The sequence below is a fragment of the Loxodonta africana genome, chromosome X, assembly GCF_030014295.1.
Source record: "Loxodonta africana isolate mLoxAfr1 chromosome X, mLoxAfr1.hap2, whole genome shotgun sequence".
NCBI lineage: Eukaryota > Metazoa > Chordata > Mammalia > Proboscidea > Elephantidae > Loxodonta > Loxodonta africana.
The window spans coordinates 57,485,916-57,512,302 of record NC_087369.1 but is presented as its reverse complement, the minus strand read 5'-3'; the positions used below and the strand labels follow the sequence as shown (position 1 = coordinate 57,512,302).

General features: G+C 43.1%; 1 protein-coding gene across 1 annotated transcript; it reads right to left on the bottom strand.

The window, feature by feature from the left end:
- Window positions 1-1,257: 1,257 nt before the first annotated feature.
- Window positions 1,258-16,204, bottom strand: GLOD5 (glyoxalase domain containing 5). Its single transcript, XM_064278432.1, has 4 exons — window positions 16,121-16,204; window positions 9,639-9,776; window positions 4,178-4,333; window positions 1,258-1,990 (listed from the first exon to the last, which is right to left on the bottom strand). The coding sequence occupies exons 1-4, from the start codon at window positions 16,202-16,204 to the stop codon at window positions 1,865-1,867; spliced, it is 504 nt and encodes a 167-aa protein (XP_064134502.1). The 3' UTR covers window positions 1,258-1,864.
- Window positions 16,205-26,387: the final 10,183 nt, after the last annotated feature.

Sequence of the window (26,387 nt, the reverse complement as noted above, 5' to 3'; positions counted from 1 at the left end):
TATTCAACCATTTCAAGAGGTGGCATATGATCAGGAACTGATGGTACTGAAGGAAGAAGTCCAAGCTGCTCTGAAGGCATTGGCGATAAACAAGGCTCCAGGAATTGATGGAATATCAATTGAGATGTTTCAACAAACAGATGCAGCGCTGGAGGTACTCACTCGTCTATGCCAAGAAATATGGAAGACAGCTTCCTGGCCAACTGACTGGAAGAGATCTATATTTATGCCTATTCCCAAGAAAGGTGATCTAACCGAATGTGGAAATTATAGAACAATATCATTAATATCACACGCAAGCAAAATTTTGCTGAAGATCATTCAAAAATGGCTGCAGCAGTATATCGACAGGGAACTGCCAGAAATTCAGGGTGGTTTCAGAAGAGGACGTGGAACCAGGGATATCATTGCTGATATCAGATGGATCCTGGCTGAAAGCAGAGAATACCAGAAGGATGTTTACCTGTGTTTTATTGACTATGGAAAGGCATTCAACTGTGTGGATCATAACAAACTACAGATAACACTGCGAAGAATGGGAATTCCAGAACACTTAATTGTGCTCATGAGGAATCTTTACATAGATCAAGAGGCAGTTGTTCGGACAGAACAAGGGGATACTGATTGGTTTAAAGTCAGGAAAGGTGTGTGTCAGAGTTTTGAGTATACCATGGTATTGAGTATGCCATGGACTGCCAAAAGAACGAACAAATCTGTCTTGGAAGAAGTGCGGCCAGAATGCTCCTTAGAGGCAAGGATGGCGAAACTGCGTCTTACATACTTCAGACGTGTTGTCAGGAGGGATCAGTCTCTGGAGAAGGACATCATGCTTGGCAGAGTACAGGGTCAGCAGAAAAGAGGAAGACCCTCAACGAGGTGGATTGACACAGTGGCTGCAACAAATAGCTCAAGCATAGCAACGATTGTAAGGATGGCACAGAACCGGGCAGTGTTTCGTTCTGTTGTGCATAGGGTCACTATAAGTCGGAACCGACTCGACAGCACCTAACAACAACAACAACAATTTATTCTCTATCTCTTCCACTAGAATGGCAGCTCTACAAACATAGATACACTTATCTTTTTTTGTTCAACACACTTTCTCCCCAAAGCCTGGAAAAGGGCCTAGCCCACAGTAGGTGCTCAATATATGTTTGTTAGTTGACTGAATGAGTGATGGTGTTGTGGTAGTGGGGACAGAAACAGAGGGAACTTGACCACCTACTTGGTCAGGAGCTGGGCCTCAAAGTGAGACAAGTCTGGACCTGACAGACGCTAAGGTAGAAAGTGCTAAATATCCGGGAGTGAGACCAGAGAAGGCTTTCCATGAGGAGGTATTATCATCTGGGCTGGCCCTTGAAGGTCTGATGTGAGTTATAGAGAACTTGGGGTTCAGTGAGGCCTATGGGGTGGCAGAAACAGCAAGCAGCACCTGAAGGGGTGAAGCAAGTTTGAAAAGGATGAAAAAGAATGGGTTCACTGACAAGGAGAAATCAGTCAGGGGCCTTGAATTCCAAGTGAATGAGATGACCCTGGATTTGGTCCTCAGAGATGTCACACCCTGGTCACTCATCCCCAAACAGATCTGAGACCTCACACCTTGAATGAAGACCCATACATAGCTCAGAAACAATAATAAAGAACTCATATTAATTGAGAGGTTATTAATTTATTGAGGAAGCTTGGATGTAGGACATTCAGACGTGTAGGTTTGGTCCCAAACCCATCCCAGGACCTCCTAGCAGGAGGTGTGAAGTATTTAAATCCTCAGTCTTTTGAGATCTGTGAGGGTGGGCAAGGTTTTGCAGGAAGGAAAGGAGAGGGCAGCATCACGGGGAACAGAATGGAGAAGGGACAGTCTGAATCATGAGGAGATATAGTTGGACACCTCAATCAGGTTTCTGTCAGGGTCTCGGAAATAGATGGACATAATGGGCCCTTTTGCCCCTGTTCTGGGCACTGGACCTTCCTCGATAGGGACATCACAAGCCTGAAGTGAGAGGAGAAAACAAAAGTCATCCGTCACAGTTCATGTATGAAACCAAAATTTAATTCTTTACAGTGGCCTAGACAATCCTATAAAACTCCTGTATCTTCCTGACCTCAACTCCTACCATTTCGCCTCCCTCATTTTGCCAGAATGGTCCTTAAAAGCGAGGATGGCGAGATTTCGTTTCACATGCTTTGGAGACGTTGTCAGGAGGGACCAGTCCCTTGAGAAGGACATCATGCTTGGTAACGTAGAGGGTCAGTGGAAAAGAGGAAGACCCTCAACGAGACGGATTGACACAGTGGCTGCAACAATGGGCCCAAGCATAGCAACAATTGTGAGGATGGTGCAGGACTGGGCAGCATTTCGTTCTGTTGTATGTGGGGTCGCTATGAGTCAGAACCAGCTTGATGGCACCCAACACCAACAACATTCTGCTCCAGCTGCTTACCAGCTGTATGACCCTGGGCAGAGTGCTTAACTGCTCTGTATCTCAGTTTCCTCATCTGTAAAATGGTGATGATAATAGTACCTAGCATTATCTAGTAAGTGGCAAAGCCAAAATTCAAACCAAGGTAGTCTGGGTCAAAGTCCATTCTCTTAATCCCCATGCGTTATCCATTTTATTTCCAAACCAGTCTTTTTCACTGATACTGTCCAAAGGTGTCCATGTTACCTGCACAGAATATATTCAAGACCTCATCTGTGTTCCCAAAAGGGAAACCAGCACCCTCTTTACATGAACTTATTTTAATTGTTACAGGGATACCAAGTTAAATAACAGAAAATCAGAAATTATAAGTGCGTAGCAACTTATAGCAACCCTGTGGGACAGAGTAGAACTGCCCCACAGGGTTTCCAAGGCTGTAATCTTACAGAAGTGGACTGCCACATCTCTCCCCCCTTCCCAGTAGCTGGTGGGTTTCAATGGCCCACCTTTCAGTTAGCAGCTGAGCGCTTAACCACGGCGCCACTAGGGCTCCTCTAGCACCTCCTTAATACTTGTTAAATCTCCCTTTGTAATGTCAAGCCCAGAGAGTTTAGAAAACTTAAGTGGCTAGAACCTAATGACATTGTTATGTTTTTTCTTTTTTTTTCCTCAGATGCAGATTTTACTGTAATTCTGCACGGAGTGTGAGTCGCCGTGACTCACTAATCCACTGCCATTGAGTCGATTGCGACTCATAGTGCCTATAGGACACAGTAGAACTGCCCCCATAGGGTTTCCAAGGCTGTGGTTAAGAGCTGAGCTGCTAACAAAAAGGTTGGCAGTTCAAATCCACCACCTGCTCCTTGGAAACCCTATGGGGCAGTTCTACTCTGTCCCAATGGGTCGCTGTGAGTCAGAATTGACTCGACGGAAACGGGTTAATCTTTACGGAAGCAGACTGCCACATCTCTCTCACCCAGAGCTGCTGGTGGACTCAAAGGCTAACCTTTTGGTTAGTAGCCGAGCGCTTTACCACTGCACGACCAGAGCTCCTTCGCGACTCACTAGAAGATGATGTTACATGGTGCTTAGACACAACATCGAATGCTATTGAGTCACACAGTTAGGAAGGTTTCCATGTGGTGCTAATACGTCTCTAACACCTCTCTAACACTTGATGCCTATTTTTGGCTTTGTTATGTATTTATAATGTTTCTTTTCATAGTTACCTTTCCTTTATGGCAAGGAGCCCTGGTGGTGCAGTAGTTAAATGCTTGGCTGCTAGTCAAAAGGTCGGCGGTTCAAACCCACCAGCCGCTCCGTGCGAGAAAGATGTGGCAGTCTGCTTCCGTAAAGCTTACAGCCTTGGAAACCCTATGGGGCAGTTTTACCCTGTCTTGCAGGGTCGCTATGAGTCAGAATCGACTTGATGGCAGTGGGTTTGGTTCTTTTATGGCAAGATATACTAGTTTTTCATTTAGTTGATTGAACATTTTCTTTTTATACAAATTTATTTATGCGAAAAGAATTTAGCTGTAATTTTTTTTACGAGGAACGTAACGTTTCCTTTTTAAATACATTTGTTTACATGAAAAATGATGTTAATAAAAATTACAAGTAAATAATTGTGTACAGGCATTATCTTGATGTGATGAAACATGTTATGTCTGAAGTTTGCGGAAGACCTCCCTGGGTCATGCTTCTGTTCTCACTGCATCTGCAGTAGCCTCCTCAAAAACAATGGAAGTTCCACTCACCTTGAGGTGTTGGACCATTTCCTCCACAGGCATCTCTGTGATCAGGCATATGTCCAGGGAGCCAGGAACCGGGCGAGCAGCTTTGGGTTCAAATTCCTTTCCCACCTCATGAAGGTTAAATTTCTGGTCTCCAAAACATAATGCTTTCCGGTTTCCCTATTTGGGGAGAGAAAGCAACCTAAAACTCAATCCCCCAAGATGAGTTGGAGCTAAAGCTCCCCTACCTAATCCAACAAGGTTAACAACAAAAAAATGGAATGGGACTTTTAATGAAAACAAAAGCCTCTTGCCTTACCAAGGTCTCATTTTGTAAAGACTACTACTTTTAACTTAAATATGTATACTGGGTTGTTTGGAATATATATATATACATATATGTGTGTGTGGGTGTGTAGTTTTATTTCTTCTGGAAATTATTTCTATCTTTCCAAATAATATGTTTATACCATCCGTGGCTGAGACAGCAATTTGCCTACCAAATATACATTTTCTTATAACCCATTGCCATTGAGTCGATTCTGACTCACAGCGACCCTGTAAGAACAGGGTTTCCAAGGCTGTAATCTTTACAAATGCAGACTGCCACATCTTTCTCCCTCGGAGACCTTTTGGTTACCAGCCGAGTGCTTTAACCATTGCCTCACCAGGACTCCTTTTCTTGTAAACACCACCCAAATTTTAACGGGCCAACTGTGTGCCCAGATTTAAAAACTACATTTCCCAGCATTCCTTGTAGAGAAAAGAGGCCATGTAAGATGGACTGGACAATAAGATGTAAGTAGAGGTTGCTGATGAGACTTCTGGGAACCTCCCTGCTTCACTGAGATGGCACTTTTTGCCCATTTACTTCCTTCTTCCCAGCCACTGCTCAAACCCTGACTACCTACCTCTGGAATGGTTGTTAAATGAAAGAAAAATAAAATCCTTATGTAACCCACTGTTAGTTGAGTTTTCTCCTACTTGCCTCTGAACTCATTGATGAGCCACTATTTCTTAGTATAGCAACTTTATTATCTCCCTTAGAGTCTCTGGGTTAACATGCAAAGGGTTAACATGCTCTGCTGATGGACGTAGCCTAAGTCCATTGAAAACCCTATGGAGCACAGTTTTACACTGACAACACGGCGTCCCTATGAGTTGGGATTGACTTGATGGTAACTGGATTTTTTAAAAATCATGTCCCTGCTATGATAAATGAGAATGTAGCTCATCCACACTACTACAGCTCCAAACAGAATTCTATCATCATTTTTGGTTTCTTTATGATTTTTAAATAACCACTTGCATCTTTATTTTTTGATCGATCAACTACAGATAGTATCTCTCATCAGCCCTGCTATCCTTCTCTTCATGCCTCCTCCCTCTCCTGTACCTCTCAATTTCTGTCATGTATTTTATAATTTTTATATTTCCTTCTTTTATATCATCATGATTGATACCACATCCATTCTGTCTGAAAATTACTTTATTTCACTTTTACACTTGAATTCTAGTTTGGCTAGGTATAGAATTCTAGTTTTAGAAGTTTTTATTTATTTATTTATTTTTTTGCTGTTGAGAAAACACGCAACAAAACATACACCAATCCAACAATTTCTACATGTACAATTCAGTGACATTGATTACATTCTTCACATTGTGCAACCATTCTCATCTGCCCTTTCTGAGTTGTTCCTCCTCCGTTAACATAAATTCATTGCTCTCTAAGGTTCCTATCTATTCTTTGGGGTTTCTGTTGTCAGTTTGATCCCATATAGATAGTTCTTAAAAGAGCATAATGCTCAAGGCAGACATTCGATACTAGTTAAGCTAGACTATTGTTAGGTTTTAAGAAGTCTTCAGGGGATATTTTTGGTTTGTGGTTTAAAGACTATCTCAGGTTAATAGTTTCAGGGGTTCAACCAGCCTCCATGTCTCCAGGAAATCTGATTGCATGAGAATTAGAATTCTGTTTTGAATTTTCCCCTTTTGATCAGATTCAAATATTCTGTAGAATATTTGATCAAAACGTTCAGCAATGGTTGCTGGGCACCGTCCAGTTCTTTTGGTCTCATGGCAAAGAAGGCAGTTGTTCACGGAGGCAATTAGCCACCATTCCATATCCTCCTCCTATTCCTGACTCTCCTTCTTCCTCTGTTGCTCCAGGTGAATAGAGACTAATTGCCGTGCCTTCAACGGCAGCTTGCAAGGTTTTAAGATCCCAGACACTATGCAACAATGTAGGCAGTAGAGCAGAAACACTAGACACATTATTAGGGCAATTAACAGATGTCTCATGAAGCCATGACCCTAAACCTCCAAACCAAGGAACCAAATCCCATGAGGTTTTTGGCTGTACATAAGTAGCCTCAGAAGCTATTCTTTTTTTATTTTTATTTTTTGGTCATTGTTCTAAATATATCTGTCACACAACTTTGGCCAATTCAACTTTTTACAGGTGTACAACTTATTTGACAGCAATTACAATAATTGGCTGAGGTTGCAGGTTATTTTCCTACAGGCCTTTAACTATGTTGCTTCATTGTCTTCCTGAATCTGGTATTGCTGATAAGAAGTATGATGCTAATCTGTTTTTCATTCTTCTGTAGATGATACATACATGCCCCGCTCCTGCAGCTTTTAGGATTTTTTTTTTCTTGAGCCTAAATGTTCTGAAATTCCACTTCAATGTGTGAGAGTACAGAAAATTGAGGCTACATATGCATCATTATCATCATTGGTCCATGCAAATCTCCTCTCTTATTTATTCATTTATTCTTTTTATCTCCATTCTCCATTCCTGTCCCCACCTTAGGCAACCATTATAATGTGTTTGATCTGCGTTCTTTGGTTTCCATAAGTTATTGTAAAATATGTATTATTGTTTTCTGTGCATGTGTGATAAATGGTACCATTCTGTAGACCTGATTCTGTTTTTTAATTTTTCACTCAGCATGATCTTAAGACTCTTCCACATTGCTGGGTATACATGCAGTCTGATGTTGCATAGTACTGTTTTTTCTGCCTAGTTTTCCAAGTCAGTTATAAATTTTTTAACTTTTTTGCCATTCCATGGGCCCTTGCAATCTTAGACATATATTTTTCCAGTTTTGAAAAATTACCAACCATTATTTGTTCAGTTTTATTTTATTTATTGTTCAATTTGTCCCTTTATTCTGTTTATTATCTTTGTCTAGAACTCTTCTTTACTATATATAGGAACTTCTGTGTCCATTCTCCATGGCTTAAGTTTTATTTTACACTTTCCATTTCTTTATTATTTGTTCCATATTCTGGTAGAGTTCCTTGGCCTAATCTTTCATTTAATTAATTTACTTTATCAGCTGTTTTTAAAAAATTAGCATATGTGGCCCCCAGACACCCTTATAACTCAGTAATGAAATTACTCCTGAGGGTCAGGTTTCAGCCAAAGATTAGACAGGCCCATAAAACAAAACAAGACTAAATGGGCACACCAGCCCAGGGGCAAGGATGAGAAGGCAGGAGGGGACAGGAAAGCTGGTAATGGAGAACCCAAGGGAGAGTGGGAGAAAAGGATAGTGTTGGCATGTTGTGAGGTTGGCAACCAATGTCATGAAACAATATCTGTATTAATTGTTTAATGAGAAACTAGTTTGCTCTGTAAACCTTCACTAAAAAAAAAGTACAATAAAATTTTTTTTTTAATTAACACATATTTTTATTTCTAAGATCGCTAACTGGTCCTTTTTTTAAAACTGCATATTCTGGTTTTATGGACCCATGCCTTCTATATCCTCTATCACCACTCCAAGAGTAGTAAATACATAGTTTAATTATAAATCATAATTAATTATAAATTCTAAATAATATTAATAAATATACTCTTAATAAGGTTCTATTATGATTATTTTATTAATTCTTCCTCAAGTATAAGTATAAAGCTATATTATGATTGTTTTATTAGCACTGTTTCTTCTGGTTGAATTTTCATTTGTTGACTTTTTTCTGTCTTTCATTGTATTGGTTTTCCTTGCATGTTTGGTTATTCTTGAACATGGGATAATCTTTGTACTTGGGATTCCCTGTTAGACTGTAGGAGAGTGAAGAGTTAGTGCTATAACTTACACTATTTTCAGTGGGTGCAGGAGAGATCATTTAGCTCACAGGCAGGGCAACTTGAGGGTTTCTGGTTATACAACCTGTTTCTCTAAGATGTCACTGCCTATCTGGGGGTATTCTTTCCCTAGCTATGAACACCATCTTCTGAAGCAAAATTTTACTTTGCAAAGCTGTATCTTCCTCTGAGTCTATAGCTCCCTTTGAGTCATTTTCCATCTGATTCCTCACAGTTTCTGGTCTACGGGGAGTTCTCCTTCTTGCATCTAACTGTCCCTAAGTGAATGAATTTACTATTTCTTTTTATCCAATTCCCATCACTTTGGTGCAGGAGAGGGAGACGTCAGCATGTGCTCAGTCTGTCACCTTGAAACCAGGAGTTTCATGTTGCTCTTTAACCATAATTAAGTTTTCCCTATAGTTGAGTTTTAAAATTCAAATCAAGAAATACTATTTAAATTATCATGACTATGAAAATATTGTATATCACACAATGTATTCTCTGGTTATATTTCATTTTGGTATCCAAAATAAATAGCTTTTTAAATGTATAATTTCTAATTACTTTTTTTTTCTCTCTCTGCATTTATCACTTTTTAGGTTGTTATGAATTCTCAAAGGTAGTATTCAATATCTGGAATTCTCTTTTTTTCCTTGGATCCCTCTCTCCTGGGACCTTTTTTTTTCCCCCTCTTGTTCCAAATTGGACTGATTGTTATCTTTCTGGGATCTTCCTCTTGGAATCCACTGTATCCTGCATTTCATGTCTTCCTTATTCCTGGCTTAATCACTCATTTTGATGCAGCATACCCTCAAGTAATTTTCAAATCAAGTGGGAAAAGTTTCTGAGTCTTTTTATGTCTAAGAATACCTTAATTCCACACTCACCTTTGATTAATAGTTTGGTTGGGCATAGAATTCTAAGTTGATTTTTTTTCCACTCAGAATCTTGAAGGTGTTGTTCTACTGTCTCCTGGTCTCTGGTGTAACTCTTGAGAAATCTGATGTCTGTGTGTTTCTTTTTCCTTTGTAGTTAAGCCACTTTTCTTTTTAATCTTTCTGGAGACTCCTAGGATTTTCTTTTTCACTTTGCTGTTCTATAATTTCATAAGGAAATATCTAAGTGTCAATGTGCTGGATATTCAGTTAACTCTTTCCATATAAAAACTGGAAAGTTTTCTTGCATTATTTCTACAATAATTTTCTCCTTTTCTTTTTCTCTCTCTGGAATTCCTATTATTCAAAGTTTGGAATCTCCTCCATTAATCCTGTTTTATCTTTTCTCTCAGATTTCCTGTGTTTTTGTTTTGAAGGTAGATTATTTTTTAAAGTGCTATAATCAACTTTTATTCCACCACAATTTGGCATTTGGGGAAATGATTACCTTGAAAGTCACAACCTCCATGCCCAGGATCTTGGAATAAAACATGGTGGTGTCTTTGATACTCTTCACTGTCATCACGATGTGGTCAAGTCTATGAATAAGACATGGGGGAGGAGTCTGACTGTTGTCTCTCCACAACTAAAAAAAAAATATATATATATATGTATATATAGAAGAGACCACATTGCCACTGGTTACTATCACGTTTCCTTCTCACCTCCCCTTAACTCCCCAATTACTACACTTTCTCCTCACCCCTATTTCAAAGGAAAAGTCCTTGGAGAACACTTTGGTAAAGTCTTATTGCACATGTGTGGATTCACAAGAGTCCATGTGTCTCCACTGTTTTTTTGTTCTATTTCTCCTTCCAGAGGGATGGGGCGAAGATAAGGGGAGTGGAGATCAGGACCAACCCTCCCTTGTGTTCCCCAAGCTGGAATCCATCTCTTTTCCAAGAAACGACAAGATACAAAGGAGACCCAACCCTATGAGTACAAGCCCTCCATTGGCCAAATTTAACCCAGCTCCTTCTTTACCACTCTGCAGCTATGATCACAGAGGACAGGACAAGAAGGGAGCATCTCAGATGAAAATGTTTCTGGGCATGTGTATTTACAGGTTCATCTCAACATCCAGTGAGAGGGTGTGCCTCTCCCCTACCCCTTTTTCTGCCCTCAGCACACTCCTCATCAGATGTTCCTCTTGTATTTCGTGACTTGCATTTGTTAGTAATTTGTATATTTACATTACAAGATTCTAAGGCTTCTGTGGTCTGGCACTATAGGCAGTAGATTATTAGAGTTAAGAGAACAGACTCTGGAGCCAGAATAACATTTAATTAATCTTTCTGTGCTTTGGTTTCCCCTCTGAAAAATGGACATAATTTTATACGTATCTTATAAGATTGTTGCAAATATTCTAAAAAGTGCTGTATTTTTTACGGGCTTAGAACAATTCCTGACACATAGCAAATGCTATAAAAGGTTTAACTATTATGATGATGATGTCATGGTCATTTTGTTAAAAACTAGACTCTTTACCCCAACCCCCAGTCTCTACAGCCTCATTCATTGCTCTTGAACTCCAAGCCACAGTATTACCCTTTGGCCTGTTCCTTAAAAGTGTTATTCTTGTATCATCAGCCTCAGGGCTTTTGCAATGCTAATATCTGTCTCCATGATTACAGTATAAGCTTCAAAAGATTTCTTTCTGCTTTGTTCCCCACTGCCTCCAAATAACTAGCAGATGTTCAATAATATGTATTCAATGGATGAATATCCTCTACAACAATTAGACCCAGTGTCTGCCACAAAGTAAAGTCTGGCTGTTCTATTCTATTCTATTTTATCCTATCCTATTCCACTGTTTTCTATTCAATTCCATTCAAACCATTACATTCTAAATAATTTATTTCACTAAGCCCCAGCCAAAAAAATACTGTTATTTTATTTACATGATTGGAGGAGGTATTAGCAATATTGTTGGGTTCTGCTGTCCTTGTGGGTGCAGAGGATCTACCTGGACACAGAAGCAGTGGGGTGAGAAAACGACTGACATTTGGACTCCATCGAAATAAAGTAGTACATAAAAAAATTATCCTTTTAATGTGTGTAGGATCTGTAATAGCATCCACCTCTCATTCTTGGGGAGCCCTGGTGGCACAGTGATTAAGAGCTCAGCTGCTAACCGTAAGATCGGCAGTTCAAACCCACCAGGCACTCCTTGGAAACCCTAAGAGGAAGTTCTACTCTGTCCTATAGGATCGCTATGAGTCGGAATTGACTCAACGGTAATGGGTTTGGCTTTTTGTTTTTTCATTCTTGATATTGGTAATTTATATTTTCTCTTTTAATTATTTGAGCAAAAATAGAAATCATTAATATTACTAAATTTTTTAAAGAAACACCTTTTTTGTTAAAAGACAGTTTAAAAAAAAAGACAGTTTACTTACTGTTATTTGAGCAAGTACCAACACCCACCAAACTTGTCTTTCCATCCACATGTATTCCTCTCCCAGAGAGAAGTCCTTTTAAGGACATTCCATCTCCTTATGTTTTCAGTAATGTTTTAACATCCATTATACACTAACCCCCCAAATCTTAACAACAGAAAGGGGACTGCAGTTCACCATGGACTGCAAATTGGCACTTCTAGGGCTGCATGCAAACTGCAGATATGTTCTGTTTGCCTCAACTTTTGACATTGTTGATTTTCTCTATTGTATGTTTGCTTCCTATTTCACCATTTTCTGATTTTATCTTTATAGTTGTCTTCCTTCTACTTTCTTAGGGTTCACTTTGCTGTTTCTTTTCCAGCTTCTTTACATGGAAGCTCAGGTCATTGATTTTCAGCTTTTCTCCCCCTCTATGCATATAGAGCTATACATTTCATCTAAGCACTGCTTGAGCTGCTTCCCTCTCCTCCATTTTCACAGTGTATTGGAAATAAACTCCGCCTCTTCCTCCTGTTATTCAATACCCTGCCTGCTCTGAGCAACTCCCTAGACCCTGCATCCAGCCCAGATCTCAAGGATAAGCGGGGGTGGCTCTTTTAAGGAACAGGAAGAGGGCCAGCGTAACTTAGAATCCAAGGGTGAGTGACGAGCTGGAGAAGAAGGCAGGGGCCACATCATGCGGTCTTGGAGGCGACATTAGGGAGTCTGGTTTATAAAAAGATTATCAAGACGTTGCCATCATATACTGTTTACTGTGTGCCAAGTCCTGTTCTAAACACTATAAAATATAATCCATTTTATTCTTCATATCAACCCTATTAAATAGGTATAGTCAGAGTGCCCAGAACACGATGCCCTCCCTTATTCTGCCTCCTCCATACAGGGAAAGTGTCTATCTTCCTGCAAAGCCCTCTTCAAAGTCCGCTTTGGAGTGCCACGGGCCCCTGGAATTCTTTGGGCAAACTCCAAAGTCAGCACTGGGATTCCACATGACTCCATCATGACAGCCTCAGGAACACCCTCCATGAGCCATCTTTGTGTCTGTCCACCTGTCCCTGGCTGAACTGATTTCCCCTGAAGCACCTTGAGGGAGCACCTGCCCTTAGCCCAGGCACAAGTCTGCAAACATGTTTACATCCGACCCGGCCCTCAGGCTGTCAGCGTAGGGCCTTTCCATGTTCCTCTGTTGCCCTCTGCTTGTATGGCAAGAGGAAGAAAGAGGAAAGGGGGAAAATGGATGCCAGTACAATAGGAGGACCCACGAAAAAAAAAACAAACTTGCTGCCATTGAGTCAATTTTGACTCATAGTGACCCTATAGGACAGAGTAGAACTGCCCCATAGGGTTTCCAAGGAGCGGCTGGTGGATTCGAACTTCCTACCTTTTTGGTTAGCAGCAGAACTCTTAACGACTGACTACGCCACCAGGGTTCCAAGAAGAGGGAAATAGGTTACCAGACCTTGGCCAGGGGATCCCCAGCCTTGGCACCCCAGGCCACCAGTTACCACCCCATTCACCTGTTTCTCTGAAGTCCTGCCCCACATCCTGGCTGGCAGCCTGGAGGTCACACGGCACAGCATGGAGGGGACAGAGCTGGGGGAAGAGGCTGCCCTTGCCCTGGGGCTTCCAGGCAACCCTCTGGCCCAGCGCCCAGAGATCAAGGGGCAGGAATGGGAGGGCCTTGAGCTGAGGACTGCTGCTGGTGACACAGGTAGGCAGTGCAAGTACAGACTCTGACATAAAAGTCAGGGCTGTAGAAAGTAAAAAGCTTAAGGTATATGTGCGAGGAATACTTTTTCTGTGATTTAGATGAAGGTTTACAGAAAAAACTAGCTTCTCGTTAAACAATTAGTACACATATTATTTTGTGACATTGGTTGCCAACCCCATGACATGTCAACACTCTTCCCTTCTTGACCTTGGGTTCCCCATTACCAGCTTTCCTGTCCCTTCCTGCCTTCTTGTCCTTGCTGCTGGGCTGGTGTGCCCATTTAGTCTCCTTTTGTTTTATGGGCCTGTCTAATCCTTGGCTGAAGGGTGAACCTTGGGAGTGACTTCATTACTGAGCTAAAAGGGTGTCCGGAGGCCATACTCTTGGGGGTTTCTCCAGTCCGTCGGAACACTAAGTCTGGTCTCTTTTTGTGAGTTAGAATTTTGTTCTACATTTTTCTCCAGCTCTGTCCGGGACCCTCTATCGTGATCCTGTCAGAGCAGTCAGTGGTGGTAGCCGGGCACCATCTAGCTGTGCTGGACTTAGTCTGGTGGAGGCTGTGGTAGTTGTGGTCCATTAATATTTGGACTAATCTTTCCCTTGTGTCTTTGATTTTCTTCATTCTCCCTTGCTCCGGACGAGGTGGGACCATTGGAGTATCTTAGACAGTTGCTTGAGGGTTACTTCTTAAGAACACAGAAATAAAAAACCCTATTCTGAAGTATTGGGAACTACTTTATTGTAGGTTGGCAGACTTCTGATCTATCTAGGGGTATATCTTCGTATATTTGAGAGGTCTGTGTCCAGGGTGTGCAGTTATGAGCTGTTTGAGTTAGAGTGCGATGTCTCTGTCTTATGGGTCTCCTTCGGAGCCAAGATCTCTAAGCTATCAAGAGTCTGGTGTCCCAGGCTGTGATGTTTCTGAATTCTTTGGGGGTGTGAGCTCTGGAGTCTTCCCCTTCCTTACCCCACCCCCAGCCTCCATTGCTGAAAGTCAGGAAACATTCATCAGCCCATTTGGCTGTTTGCCTGACTCTGAGCTGAGTCCCCGTCTCTCGTTTGGGTCCCCTGCGTGACCCCTGGGGCATGTAAGTTTGAGATTCTTACTCCTAGACACATTCCAGATACCCCCCATACACAAATGCTCTGTGGTGTGGATATTTTTTTAGCATATGATTTTGTTTTCTGAAGAGCTACGTAAATAATACATGGATATAGGTTTTGTACAAAAGGTTCCAACAATACATCAGTAAATGGACTCCATAGGTCACTCTCACCCCCACTGCCGCTCTCCAAAAATGACCACTAGGGGCAGCTTCTAGCGTTTCCTTCCAAACACTTTTCTCTGCACTAACAAAACTGTGCGCACACACAGTCACCATAAGCAGCTCCCACCTGTTTTTCCAGGTTAACAGCGTGTCCTGTAGAAGGCCCCCTCCACATAGGTACACACAGGTCCCATTCATTCTGTATCATGTCCAGTGGGTGCTCTGTGGTATACATGAACCCCCATCACTCATTTTATCCTCCAACACTGGCTATAAATGGACATTCACAGGTTTTTCTGGGTGGTTTGCTCCTACCATCCTGTGCACACAGCTCTCTCTCTGCACATGGGTGCATGTTACAGTCGGAAGAGTCAAACGGTTTATTTATGAACACATATTATTTGCCCAGTGTTCTAGGTGCTGCGGAGGCATCAGGGAACAAGGTAGACAAGTGTCCCTGCCCATGTGGAGCTGACGTTCCAGTGGGGTTGGGGGTGAAGATTGTCTATTTTTTACTTCTGTAGGTGCTCTACACAGTCCTGGAAAGTTTTACTTCCATCAGTGGTGCATTCATTAGTTTCCTCTCCACTACTCTTGGAGGGTAGGCTCTCTGCAGCAGGAGGCTGGATGGCTTGGCCTTTGCTCTCTACAAGAGTTGCAGAAGCTAGGGCTGGGATGGTTCATTTGGGGGAGGAATGTGCGTGTGTGTGTGTGTGTGTGTGTGTGTGTGTGTGGTTGTAGGAGGCTGAAATGGAATGGTCCGCTGGTGAAAGCAAAGGGAAATAGGAATAGAAGAAACCACTTAATGGTGTTGGAGGGAGCTAGGGGCAAGATGATCCATTCAATTTAGGCATGAACGGTCCCTCACGAGTCACACTCACAGAGGGTATGTAGGAGTGGTAGACCCAAGCACTTACCATTATGCAATTATTGTGTGCATATCCTTGGGATCACACAGACTGTTGTGTAGACACCCTGGGGTCACAGAGACGGGGTGTTGATAATCTTGGTGTCACACAGAGTATGAATGTTCCTGCGGTCACACAGGCTATGGTGTGGACAACCATAGGGTTACTCGGAAGAGGTTTTAGATATTTCAAAAGTCACACACACTGGAGAGTGGACACTCCTGAAATCACACGCACTGGAGAATGAATACTTTTGGGGTCACACAGACTGGGATGTGGACACTTCTGGGGTCAGATTGACTAGGGTGTGGACACTATCGTAGTCAAACTGGGGTGTGGACATTGTCAGAGTCAAATAGACTTGAATGAAGACACACCTGAGGTCACACTGACTGGGGACTGAATACTTTTGGGGTCACTCAGACTGGGATGTGAGTAGCCCTGGGATGATACAGAATGGGATGTAGCACTCTTGAGCTCAGACAGGCTAAGGTGTGGACAACTGTAAGGTCACATAAAGAAGGTGTGGGTACTTATGGGGCCACAGAGATGAGAGTTGGGACACTTACGGAGTCACTCAGACTGGGTTGTGGACAACACCGGGGTTACATAGATAGAGGTGTGAATACTCCAAGGGTTACATAGATGAAGATTCGGATATTCCTGGGGTCATGCACTGAGATGTGGACACCTCTGGCATCACACACAGGGGTGTGCACACTCATGGTGCCACACAGACTGGCAAGAGGCCACCCTTGGGGTCACACAGATTGGAATAGTGATGATACTGGAGGTGTTCACTCGGAGATCACCTGCTAAGAGACAAAAGTTTGAATAATACCTATACTATGCACAAGACGGACTGGCTACAGAATATGGACTTCCCTTTTCATCATCCTGTGAGACCCACAGAGCAACTCTTTTCATGGATATTGAAAACTCAGGAGGAAGAGAAACAGAATCTCTCATTTGGAAGGATCGCAGTGTCTGTAACCTTGGGCTTTTCACTTTTCTTCAGAGTTGAGCTTGCTATTTCTTTACCTGTAAAATGGAGATCATTTGTTTCCCACCTCCTTTGCTAGGACATTTTGAGGATGAAGTGAGGCTCTCAAGTTAAAACTGCTTTGCAAAATAAAGCAACACACAGATGTGAAGGCTTAAAGGTACTTTCTAAAATTCAAAGCCATGGGCTGGCTGATGAGTATGGTGCAGGGCAAGTTGCTGGGAAAGTGAACACCCAGTTTGTCATCATGGAACGAGTTGTGTGACCTTGAGCAAGTCGCCTCTCTGCACTGAGCCTCAGGTTCCTGGTCAGTAATAACACCCACCTGTCAGGGTGTCACAGCAAACACTGGCTGTCCTCAAAATTCTTGTCTCCACTGCCCTATTGTTAAGTTGTTAAATAGCGGTTGCCCAATCAGAAATTCCATTTCCCACTCTCCCTTGCACCTAGGTGGGTGCATGTGGCAGGACATGTGGCCTGTCCTGCCCAATGGAACTTGAGTTAAAATGCTATGTGTCCTTAAGAGACAGTGATGCTTTCTCCATTTGCTCTCTATCCATCTTTTGGAGGTCTAGAGTCCTAGTGGAGAGCAAAGCCACAATGTTCAAGGAGCCTGGGGTCCTCAGTCACCACAGGGAAGTCCACCTACCATCCAGGAACACCCCCGCTCATCTGCCATGAGAGCAAGAAAGGAGCTTCATTATTGTGTGAAACCATTGACATTGTGGGGTTTGTTTGTTACCGCAGTGAGAATGAATTTTTCAGTGCAGTGCTGTTGTGTGGATCAAATCCTGCATGGAGAAGGGCTCTGCAAGCTGAGAAGCTCATAACTTTGAATAGGGAACCTTCTTGGTGGGGGGAGGGGGCCTCCGGGTTTCTGGGAGCTGCTCCTCTGAGCAGAACAGAATGGTCCCTTCTTTTATAGCAGGCAGAGCTCCGGCCAGGGTTGGGGGGGTGACCCATGCAAGAGCTGTAGGATGCCTCTGCACATGGGGCCCTGTTTTTCAGAGACTAGAGGGGAATGAGGTTCTGGTACTCCATGGTTTGGGTTTAATAACAGGCTTCAGGGCCATCCTTACCATAGATGAATTGAAGATAGAAAAAAAAATTAAAAAAATTTTTTTTTATTTCAGTAAATGTCTTGAACAGCGGATTTTTTTTTCTCCTTAGAATGGAGGCACTTTTTGTTGAGTAACCAAGACCTACCATGCTCCCTCCCTACCCCTCCACCGCTGGCCCCAGCACTTCTTCACAGGACCAAGCACCCAGAAAAATCAGTGGGGCAGCAGCCAGGGCTTCCCAATCCATGGCCTCCTTCAGGGTGTTGCCCGATTAGGGTCCATGCCCTGGAGCAGTTGAGCCAATGAAATGTACCCCAAGTCAGAAAGAGTGAGAAAATTTATTTAGGAAGTACACTACCTGATTCTAACAGCAATGCAGACTGTCTCTATGGAGTCCCAAAAAACAATTTTACATTAGAGTTTATACAAAATTTTTACAAGGGTTAGAAGTGCTTTTGTAGCCCTGCAGATGGCATGGCCTGAGGAGTTATTCATTACAAGATAGTGACAAAAGACTCTTTATCAGGCTAAAGAGATACTTGTTAGACATCTGGGCTCTGATTGCCCTGTTGGGGGTTGTAAATCACCGGTGGTCAGGCAGAACAAAACAAAGTTATTTGCAGCAGATCAAAACAAAGAACAAGTCATTAGCATTAGGTCAAAACAAAGTCATTAACAAAGGTATGTGAAGGAGAAGGCAGGCAGCTGAAGGAGAAGAACTTACAGATTCATCATGATGTTAGATATGTCAAGCTCTCAGTCGCCCATTTTGAAAAGGAGAAAACACGCTGGGGAGTATTAGGGTCACAAGGGCCATTTGATTTCCTGCAAACCCAGGCCCACAGGATGTGCTGGGATAATATTTGTTTATAGAATGTATTTCTACTCCCATGAAAATGCTTTCCTTTTATACCAAATCTGGAGTTTGTGGGAACTAGAGGGGAGACATTTAAACCACTTAGGCTGTGTAGCTAAGTCCCTAAAATGGGTGTGCTAGAACCTAGCCTAGTAATTAGAAAGATAATGTGGAAAGGCCCTTTGTCAGTTAGGCATTCTCCCAACTGCAAGTAACAGAAAGCCCTACTAGAGTTTATTTCCTCCTACTACCAGGGAGGAAACCCTGGTGGCGTAGTGGTTAAGTGCTATGACTGCTAACCATAAGGGTTGACAGTTCAAATCCGCCAGGCACTCCTTGGAAACTCTATGGGGCAGTTCTACTCTGTCCTATAGGATTGAGTCAGAAATTGACTTGGCAGCACTGGGTTTCTTTTTTTATTACCAGAAAATTTGAGGTTGATAGTCTTGGACTCAATGATGTAGTAAGCGAGATAGAAGTTTCCTTTTCTCTTCCATCTTCACCATCTTTAAACATGCTGACTTTTCAACTTGTCCAAGGCAAGGTCATGGAAGATCCATAGATACATCCAAACTCCCTGAGGGACCAAATTGCTGGGCTGAGGGCTCTGGGGACCATGGTCTTGTGGAACATCTAGCTCAAATGGAATAAAACATTAAAAAAAAAAAATAAACATAGTTTATAAAAAAAAAGTTCTACATTCTACTTTGGTGAGTAGCGTCTGGGATCTTAAAAGCCTGTGAGCGGCTATCTAGGATACTCCACTGGTCTCACCCCTTCAGGAGTAAGGAAGAATGAAGAAAACTAAAGACACAAGGGAAAGATTAGTCCACATGACTAATGGACCACATCCACCACAGCCTCCACCAGACCGAGTCTAGTACAACTAGATGGTGCCTGGCTACCACCGCCGACTGCTCTGACAGGGATCACGATAGAGGGTCCCGGACAGAGCTGGAGAAAAATGTACAACAAAATTCTAACTCAAAAAGAAAGACCAGACTTGCTAGACTGGAGAAACCCTGAGAGTATGGCCCCCAGACACCTTTTTAGCTCAGTAATGACGTCACCTCTGAGGTTCACCCTTCAGCCAAAGATTGGACAGGCCCATAAAACAAAATGAGACAAAAGGGGCACACCAGCCCAGGGGCAAGGACTAGAAGGCAGGAGGGAATAGGAAAGCTGGTAATATGGAACCCAAGGTTGAGAAGGGAAGAATGTTGACATGTCATGGGGTTGTTAACCAATGTCGTAAAACCGTTTAATGAGAAACTAGTTTGTTCTGTAAACCTTCATCTAAAGTACAATAAAAACAACGAAAAATAATAAATTAAAAAAACCTCACATGCTGACTTTTGTTTTCATGCTTGTTGCCTCATGGTCCCAAGATGGCTGCTGCACTTCCAGGCCTCATATCTGTTTCCAGTGCAGGAAGAGGGGATCAGGAAAAAGGCTTTCTCCTCATAAGGCATTGTCTTTTTATTTGGGAAGGGCATCCCTCCCTGTAGATTATACTTATAATATACCTCATTGACCAAAACTGCATCAAATGACCCCCCTGCCATCAATCACTAAGATTTCTATGACTGGATGAATCATAATTCATCCCCATGGTCTGGGGAAAGAACTTATCTTTCATAAGAACAAGGGATTGCCATCCACCATCTGAAGAGAGTAAGAATGAGTTAGTAGAGAGAGAAGGAGAATGGGGGTAAGGGCTGTAGGGTAATCAGTGGAAAGCATCTGCCACAGAATCACAGAGAGACAAGATGAGCTGAGTTCTACCATAGTTCTGTCCTTGCCCTCTCTGGGCCTTGGTTTCCTCTTCAATATCAGGAGTTGAGATCAGTGGTCTCAAAGGGCACTCCATGTACTGGTGGCCCTATGACTTTAACCTGGACATGGGGGCTGGGCATGGAATTCACCTCTTGGCAGATGAGGTCCACTGAGTCTTGAATGAGGAAGGTCCAGAGGCTACTTAGCTTGTGTTTACTACCACCCAGCAGGTCAAACTGATCTGCCCAAGAATTTTACCTCCCTCTGGGATTAAGGTCATTTTGGTTGTCCTTGAAGAAGTCATTCTGAAAATGTACAAGGGATTCCTGGGGCAGAGGAGGGGCCCATGTCTGGACCTCATCGTAATCGCCAGTTTCCAGCCTCAGTTCTGCTGTGCATGTCACACTGGGTCAACTTGGACAAGTCCCTGGCCCTCTCTATATCTCAGTTTCCCCATTTGTTCAGTAAGGGGGTTAGGCAAGATGGTCTCTATAAGACTTTACAGCATAAACTGCTGAACTTACACGGGTTCAAGGAAGACAGAAAAGAAAGGTGAGATCTGCATTCCCAGGGACCATGGGAAGCCTTTGGAGGCAGGTGAGGGGAGGGAATCAGGAACTGGCATAGAAAGACAGGGAGAGGTTCCATAACAAAGTACCACAAACTGGGTGGCTTAAGAAAATATTAAAGTTATCCTCTCACATTCTGGAGGCTAAAAACAAACAAACAAACAAACCCAGTGCCCTTGAGTCGATTCCTACCCATAGCGACCCTACAGGACAGAGTAGAACTGCCCCGTAGAGATTCCAAGGAGCGCCTGGCAGATTCAAACTGCCGACCCTTTGTTTAGCAGCCATAGCACTTAACCACTACGCCACCAGGGTTTCCTTCTGGAGGCTAGAAGCCTGAAATCAAGGTGTGTCAGTAGCGCCATGCTCCCTCCAAAGGATTTAGGGAAGAATCCTTCCTTGTCTCTTCTACCTTCTGGTGGTGACCACCAATCTTTGTTGTTGCTTGGCTTGTAGATCACTCTAATCTTTGACTTTGTGTTCAGATGGCCATCTTCCCTCTGTGTGTGTGTGTGTGAATGTGTCCAAAGACCCCTCTTATAAGGACACCAGGGTTCACCCTACTCCACTATGACCTCATCTCAACTTGATTGCATCTGTAAAGACTCTATTTCCAAATAAATACACACTCACAAGTTCTCGGTGGACATGAATGTCTGGGGGTCACTATTTAATCCAGTACACCCTTTTTGAGAGGCGCGAGAGCTGCCTTCAAACCCTGGTGGCGTAGTGGTTAAGTGTACGGCTACTAACCAAAGGGTCGGCAGTTAGAATCTACCAGGTGCTCCTTGGAAACTCTATGGGGCAGTTCTACTCTGTCCTATAGGGTCGCTATTAGTCAGAATTGACTCAAAGGCACTGGGTTTGGTTTTGGTTTCTGGTAGAGCCGCCTTCAGGGATGACACCCTGATTGCAGCTGAGGCCTTGACGCTGATGCCTCTCTGAGCTCCTACTCCTGCCTCAGAGTCCTTGGGGGAAAGGGCAGATTCTCTGGTGACCTTCTTCCATCCACTATTTCACTGACACCTGCAAGCATAGCTCAGAGTCAACCTTGTTCTTCTAGTCTTGGGATTGTAGAGTTTGTTTCCACATCTTCCCTCCAAGAAAAACCAAAACTCTTGTGAGTGGTCCATCTCCCTGTACCTCTCTCTCTCCCTCCTTCCCTCTCTCTCTCCCTTCCTTTCATCCCTCCTTCCTTCAACAAACATTTATTGAGCACCTACTGTGTGCCAGCCTTGATGCCAGGTGCTGGGAATACAACAGGGAACATGGCAGATCTGCTCCTCTTCTCCTAGAGCTCAGACTCTGCTGGGTGAGTCTGCAATTAAAAAACCAAACCAAACCCATTGCCGTCGAGTCAATTCTGACTCATAGCGACCCACTGAAACCCTGGTGGAGTAGTGGTTAAGTGCTACGGCTGCTAACCAAAAGGTCAGCACTTCAAATGCACCAGGCGCTCCTTGGAAATTCTATGGGGCAGTTCTACTCTGCCCTATAGGGTTGCTATGGGTATAAGTCTGCAATTAAACAAGCAATTAATATTCCTCATCAGGGGTGTTATGAAAGGGGAGCTCTGAGTGGTGTATTAGTTTCCTGTGGCTGCCGTAACAAATTACCACAAAGTTGGTGGCTAAAAACAACAGAAATTTATTCTCTCACAGTTCTGGGGGTCAGAAGACTGAAGTCAGTATCACTAGGCTGAAATCAAGGAGCCCTGTTGGCACAATGGTTAAGCGCTCAGCTGCTAACTAAAAGGTTGGTTGTTTGAACCCACTCAGTGGCGCCGTAGGACAAAGACCTGGCAATCTGCTTCTGTAAAGTTCACAACCTAGAAAATCCTATGGGGTAGTTCTACTCTGTCACATGGGGTGGCCATGAGTCTGAATGGACTCAAGGATACCTAACAACAACAACAAAGCCTGAAATCAAGGTGTTGGCAGGGCTGTGCTCCCTCTGGAGAGTCTAGGGAAGAATTTGTTCTTTGATTCTTCTGGCTCCTGGTGGTTGTTGGCAGTCTTTGTCTTGTGGCCAAATCTTTCCAATCTCTGCCTCTGTGGTCACAGTGCCTTCACCTCTGTCCCTGTGTGTGCGCTTGAGCACGTGTGCATGCGTGCATTGGGTGCGTGTGGGTGGGGTGGGTGAGTGTGTGTGTGTGTGTGTGAAATCTCTCTCTGCTTCCCTCTTATAAGGATACTTGTGATTGCATTTAGGGCCCATCTGGAAAATCCAGTCTAATCTCCTCACCTCAATATCCTTAACATATGCAAAGTCCATTTTTGCCACATAAAGTAACATTCACATGTTCCAGGGATTAGGTTGTGAACATATTTTGGGGACCAGTATTCTGCCAGGAAGGATTCCTTGGGGAAGTGATATTTCAGTTGAAACTTGAAGGATAAGGAGTTAACGCAGAAGAAGAAAGAGAGATAGATAGCTGGACCATGGAGTAATGGGACGGAAGCTTCTGCTGACCTCAGGCCTGGTGAGATTCCATCTGGAGCCTGCCTGATTCTAAGCCACTATGAAGCTTCAGCCCACAGTTGCTGTATAGGTGGCCAGATCTTCTAAATCTCAACAGAAGCCAGATATCTGAATTTTAGTAGAGAATCTCTAACTTTTTAAAGTTTGGCCACTAACGGAATTTTTAAAAAATCCGTTGCCGTCAGCGCACATTGCAGAAGAGGATCTCCAAATGGCCACTAAACATGTGAAAAATGTTCAACCTCATTATTCATCAGAGAAAAGCAAATTAAAACCAAATGAGGCATTGTCATGTAATATTGGATTGGTTAAAAAAAAATGTTAAGGTAATTTCACCGCTGAAGGGAATGTGGAATGATGCAACCACTCTGGAAAACCATTTGGAATTATTTAGGAAAATTTGAAAATAGGCATCCTCTGTAACCCAGAAATTCCACTTGTTGATGCCCATTATGAGAATGGATAAACAAATGGTAGAATATGTAACAATGGAGTACAGCTACACACGACATATATACCTCTCATAGACATAATGTTGTGGAAAAAAAGCAAGACACAAAAAATACACACTGCATGATCCCATTTATGTACAGTTCTAAACAGGCAAATCTAAACTGTTGTCTAGGTTCACAGATGTCAGTGGTTAAGAAAAGTAAGGAAATTATGACCACAAGCATCAGGGAGGTGGTTCTCTCTGGGGGAAGAGAGGATGATGTGCTGGGGAAGGGATTCATTGAGAGCTTCTGTTCTCCTCTAGATGCTCTATTTCAGGGGCCAAGTCTAGCCTGCTGCCTGCTTCTGTACCCTCGCAAGCAGAGAATAATTTTGACATTTTTAAATGGTTGAAAAAGGATTTAAAAAGAATATTTCGTGACACGTGAAAATTATAAAATACAAATTTCAGTATCTATGAATAAAGCTTTATTGGAACACAGCCACCTTCATTCATTTATGTATTGGCTGTGGCTGCTTTCACAGACAATGACAAAGTTGACTAGTTGCGACAGAGGCCATATGGCTTGCAAAGCCTAAAATATTAACTATCTGGCCCTTTAAAGAAAAAGTTTGCCAACACCTACCTGCTCTATTTCTTCAGCTGGCAGTCGGTTTTGTTGGTGTTCACTTTATACTGTAGTGGATCAGTTTTCTGTGAAATACATTTTTTGTGGCATCTAGGTCCAAGGTATGGTTGCCAGACATCCTATGCATTTAACTATTTTGTTATATGTCCTGTATTGACTTTGTCAGGGTGGTCTACAGATCCTGTATACAGTTTTTTCGGAAAATTGCAAAAATCTGGCAGTTGGAGCGTTTTTCCTCCACACTAATCGACGCGTAAATCACGTAAACGGCAACGCTACTGAAAATCATGCCTTCACAAATAAAGATCTGGATAATCCCTTATGATCTCTCCTGCAGGTTTGGCTGAGGGAAGACCAAAAGGGGCGCTGAGAATTAAAAGCACTTGTTTTTCGTACTGAAAAAAGGAAAAGACTATTCTTGTGGCCAAGGGTCCAAGTTGTGAACAAATAACCACCTATAATTAGCGATATCTTCAGGTTAGTACAAATGCTCTGAAAATCAGGCGATAAACGACAGCCTCACTCAGCAACTAGACTTTTGAAAGTTAGCAATTCATTCAGTGATTACCCTCTCCTGAAAGTCGGCCAATCAGTGCCGATCCCATGCCTCTAGACAGCAGCCAATCAGCAGTACGTCACTCCAGTAGCCATGCTTCTGAAACTCAGCCAATCAGTGATAAACCCCTCCAGTCCTGAAAGCCAGCCAATCAGCAGTGCTTCACTCTAGTAGCCATGCTTCTGAAGTCAGCCAATCAGGAGTAACCTCAATCCTCCTAGCCAGACAATCAATGAAAAACTCCCTAGTCAAGAAAGTCAGCCAATCAGGGACAGCCCCGTGCTTCTAGACAACAGCCAATCAGCAAGTGCCTCACTCCAGTAGTCATGCTTCTGAAGTCAGCCAATCAGTGCTAAGCCCCTCCAGTCCTGAAAGTCAGCCAATCAGTGAGAGACCCACACTCCCAGGCAATAGCTAATCAACAAGTGCCTCTCTTCAGCACCCATGCTTCAGAAAGTCTTTATCCTTGTGAATAATGATATTTATCTATTTCTACTTTTAATGCAGGTACTATACACATATATTCAACTTTATATATATCTACGTAACATTTTAAAATTAAAAATAGGTGTTATGGATTGAAACGTGTCCCCCAGAAAGATGTGCTGAAGTCCCTGTGAATGTGACCTTGTTTGGAAATAGGGTCTTTGAAGATGTCATACTAGGGTAGGGTGGGTTCATAATCCAATCTGAGTGGTATCCTCATAAAAGAAAGAGACACAGAGGGAAGAGGGCCATGTGACAACAGAAGCAGAGATTCTAGACAGCAGAGCTGTTGTAAGCCGAGGGAAGCCAAGGATTACCAGAAGCCGCCAGAAACCAGGAAAGGCATGGAACAGATTCTCCCCCAGAGCCCTCAGAAGGAATCAACACAGCCAACACTCTGAATTTGGACTCCCAGCCACCGAGCTCTATGAGAATAAAGTTCTAGTAAGCCACCCCGTTTTGTGGTACTTTCTTACAACCACCCTAGGAAACTAATACAATACGTAACTCGCTAGAGCACTAACCGTGTGTATAAGTAACACCTGTCAATTACAGCCGGCCTCACGCTCCCAAACCATCACTGTGAGCAAAAAAAAAAAAAAAATGGGGAAAGTGTTTATTCTCTCAGACACACTTTGTCACTAGGGCTTTTAACTGTTGTAAACTGCGTGGTTAAGGTGTCAGGAGAGCCAGACACCTCCCTGTGCCTGTCCCCTTGCGGCAGAACTTAACTTCATTAACGTAACCTCTGGGAGTTTTCCTAAAACCTAAACTCAAAGCAACACTTTTTGTTTTGAGTAAACTGGAGAATAAGTGAATGCGAGAACGACTGGGCGGCGGTTAAGTTTGTCCTACTGGGTTTGTCACAGAGGTTAAGATCGAATAGCCCAGCACACCGAGCGCCACACCCTGGCGCGTGATCTCACTAAACCCCAACAGTAAGCACCATCCTCAGCACCTTTTACAGGTGAACATACTGACACTCAGCGGCGGTATTAGAACTCTCCAGCCTAAATCCTCAAGGCCCCACCTCAGCGC

Excerpts from the sequence above, each read along its gene's own strand:
- GLOD5 (XM_064278432.1), bottom strand. The coding sequence starts at position 16,204 with ATGAGTGTGCACACCCCTGTGTGTGATGCCAGAGGTGTCCACATCTCA. Across the intron at positions 9,777-16,120 it reads ATATCCGAATCTTCATCTAT|TTGTGGAGAGACAACAGTCA; the intron begins GTAACCCTTGGA and ends TTTTTTTTTTAG. Across the intron at positions 4,334-9,638 it reads TGGAGGTTGTGACTTTCAAG|GGAAACCGGAAAGCATTATG; the intron begins GTAATCATTTCC and ends CTCCCCAAATAG.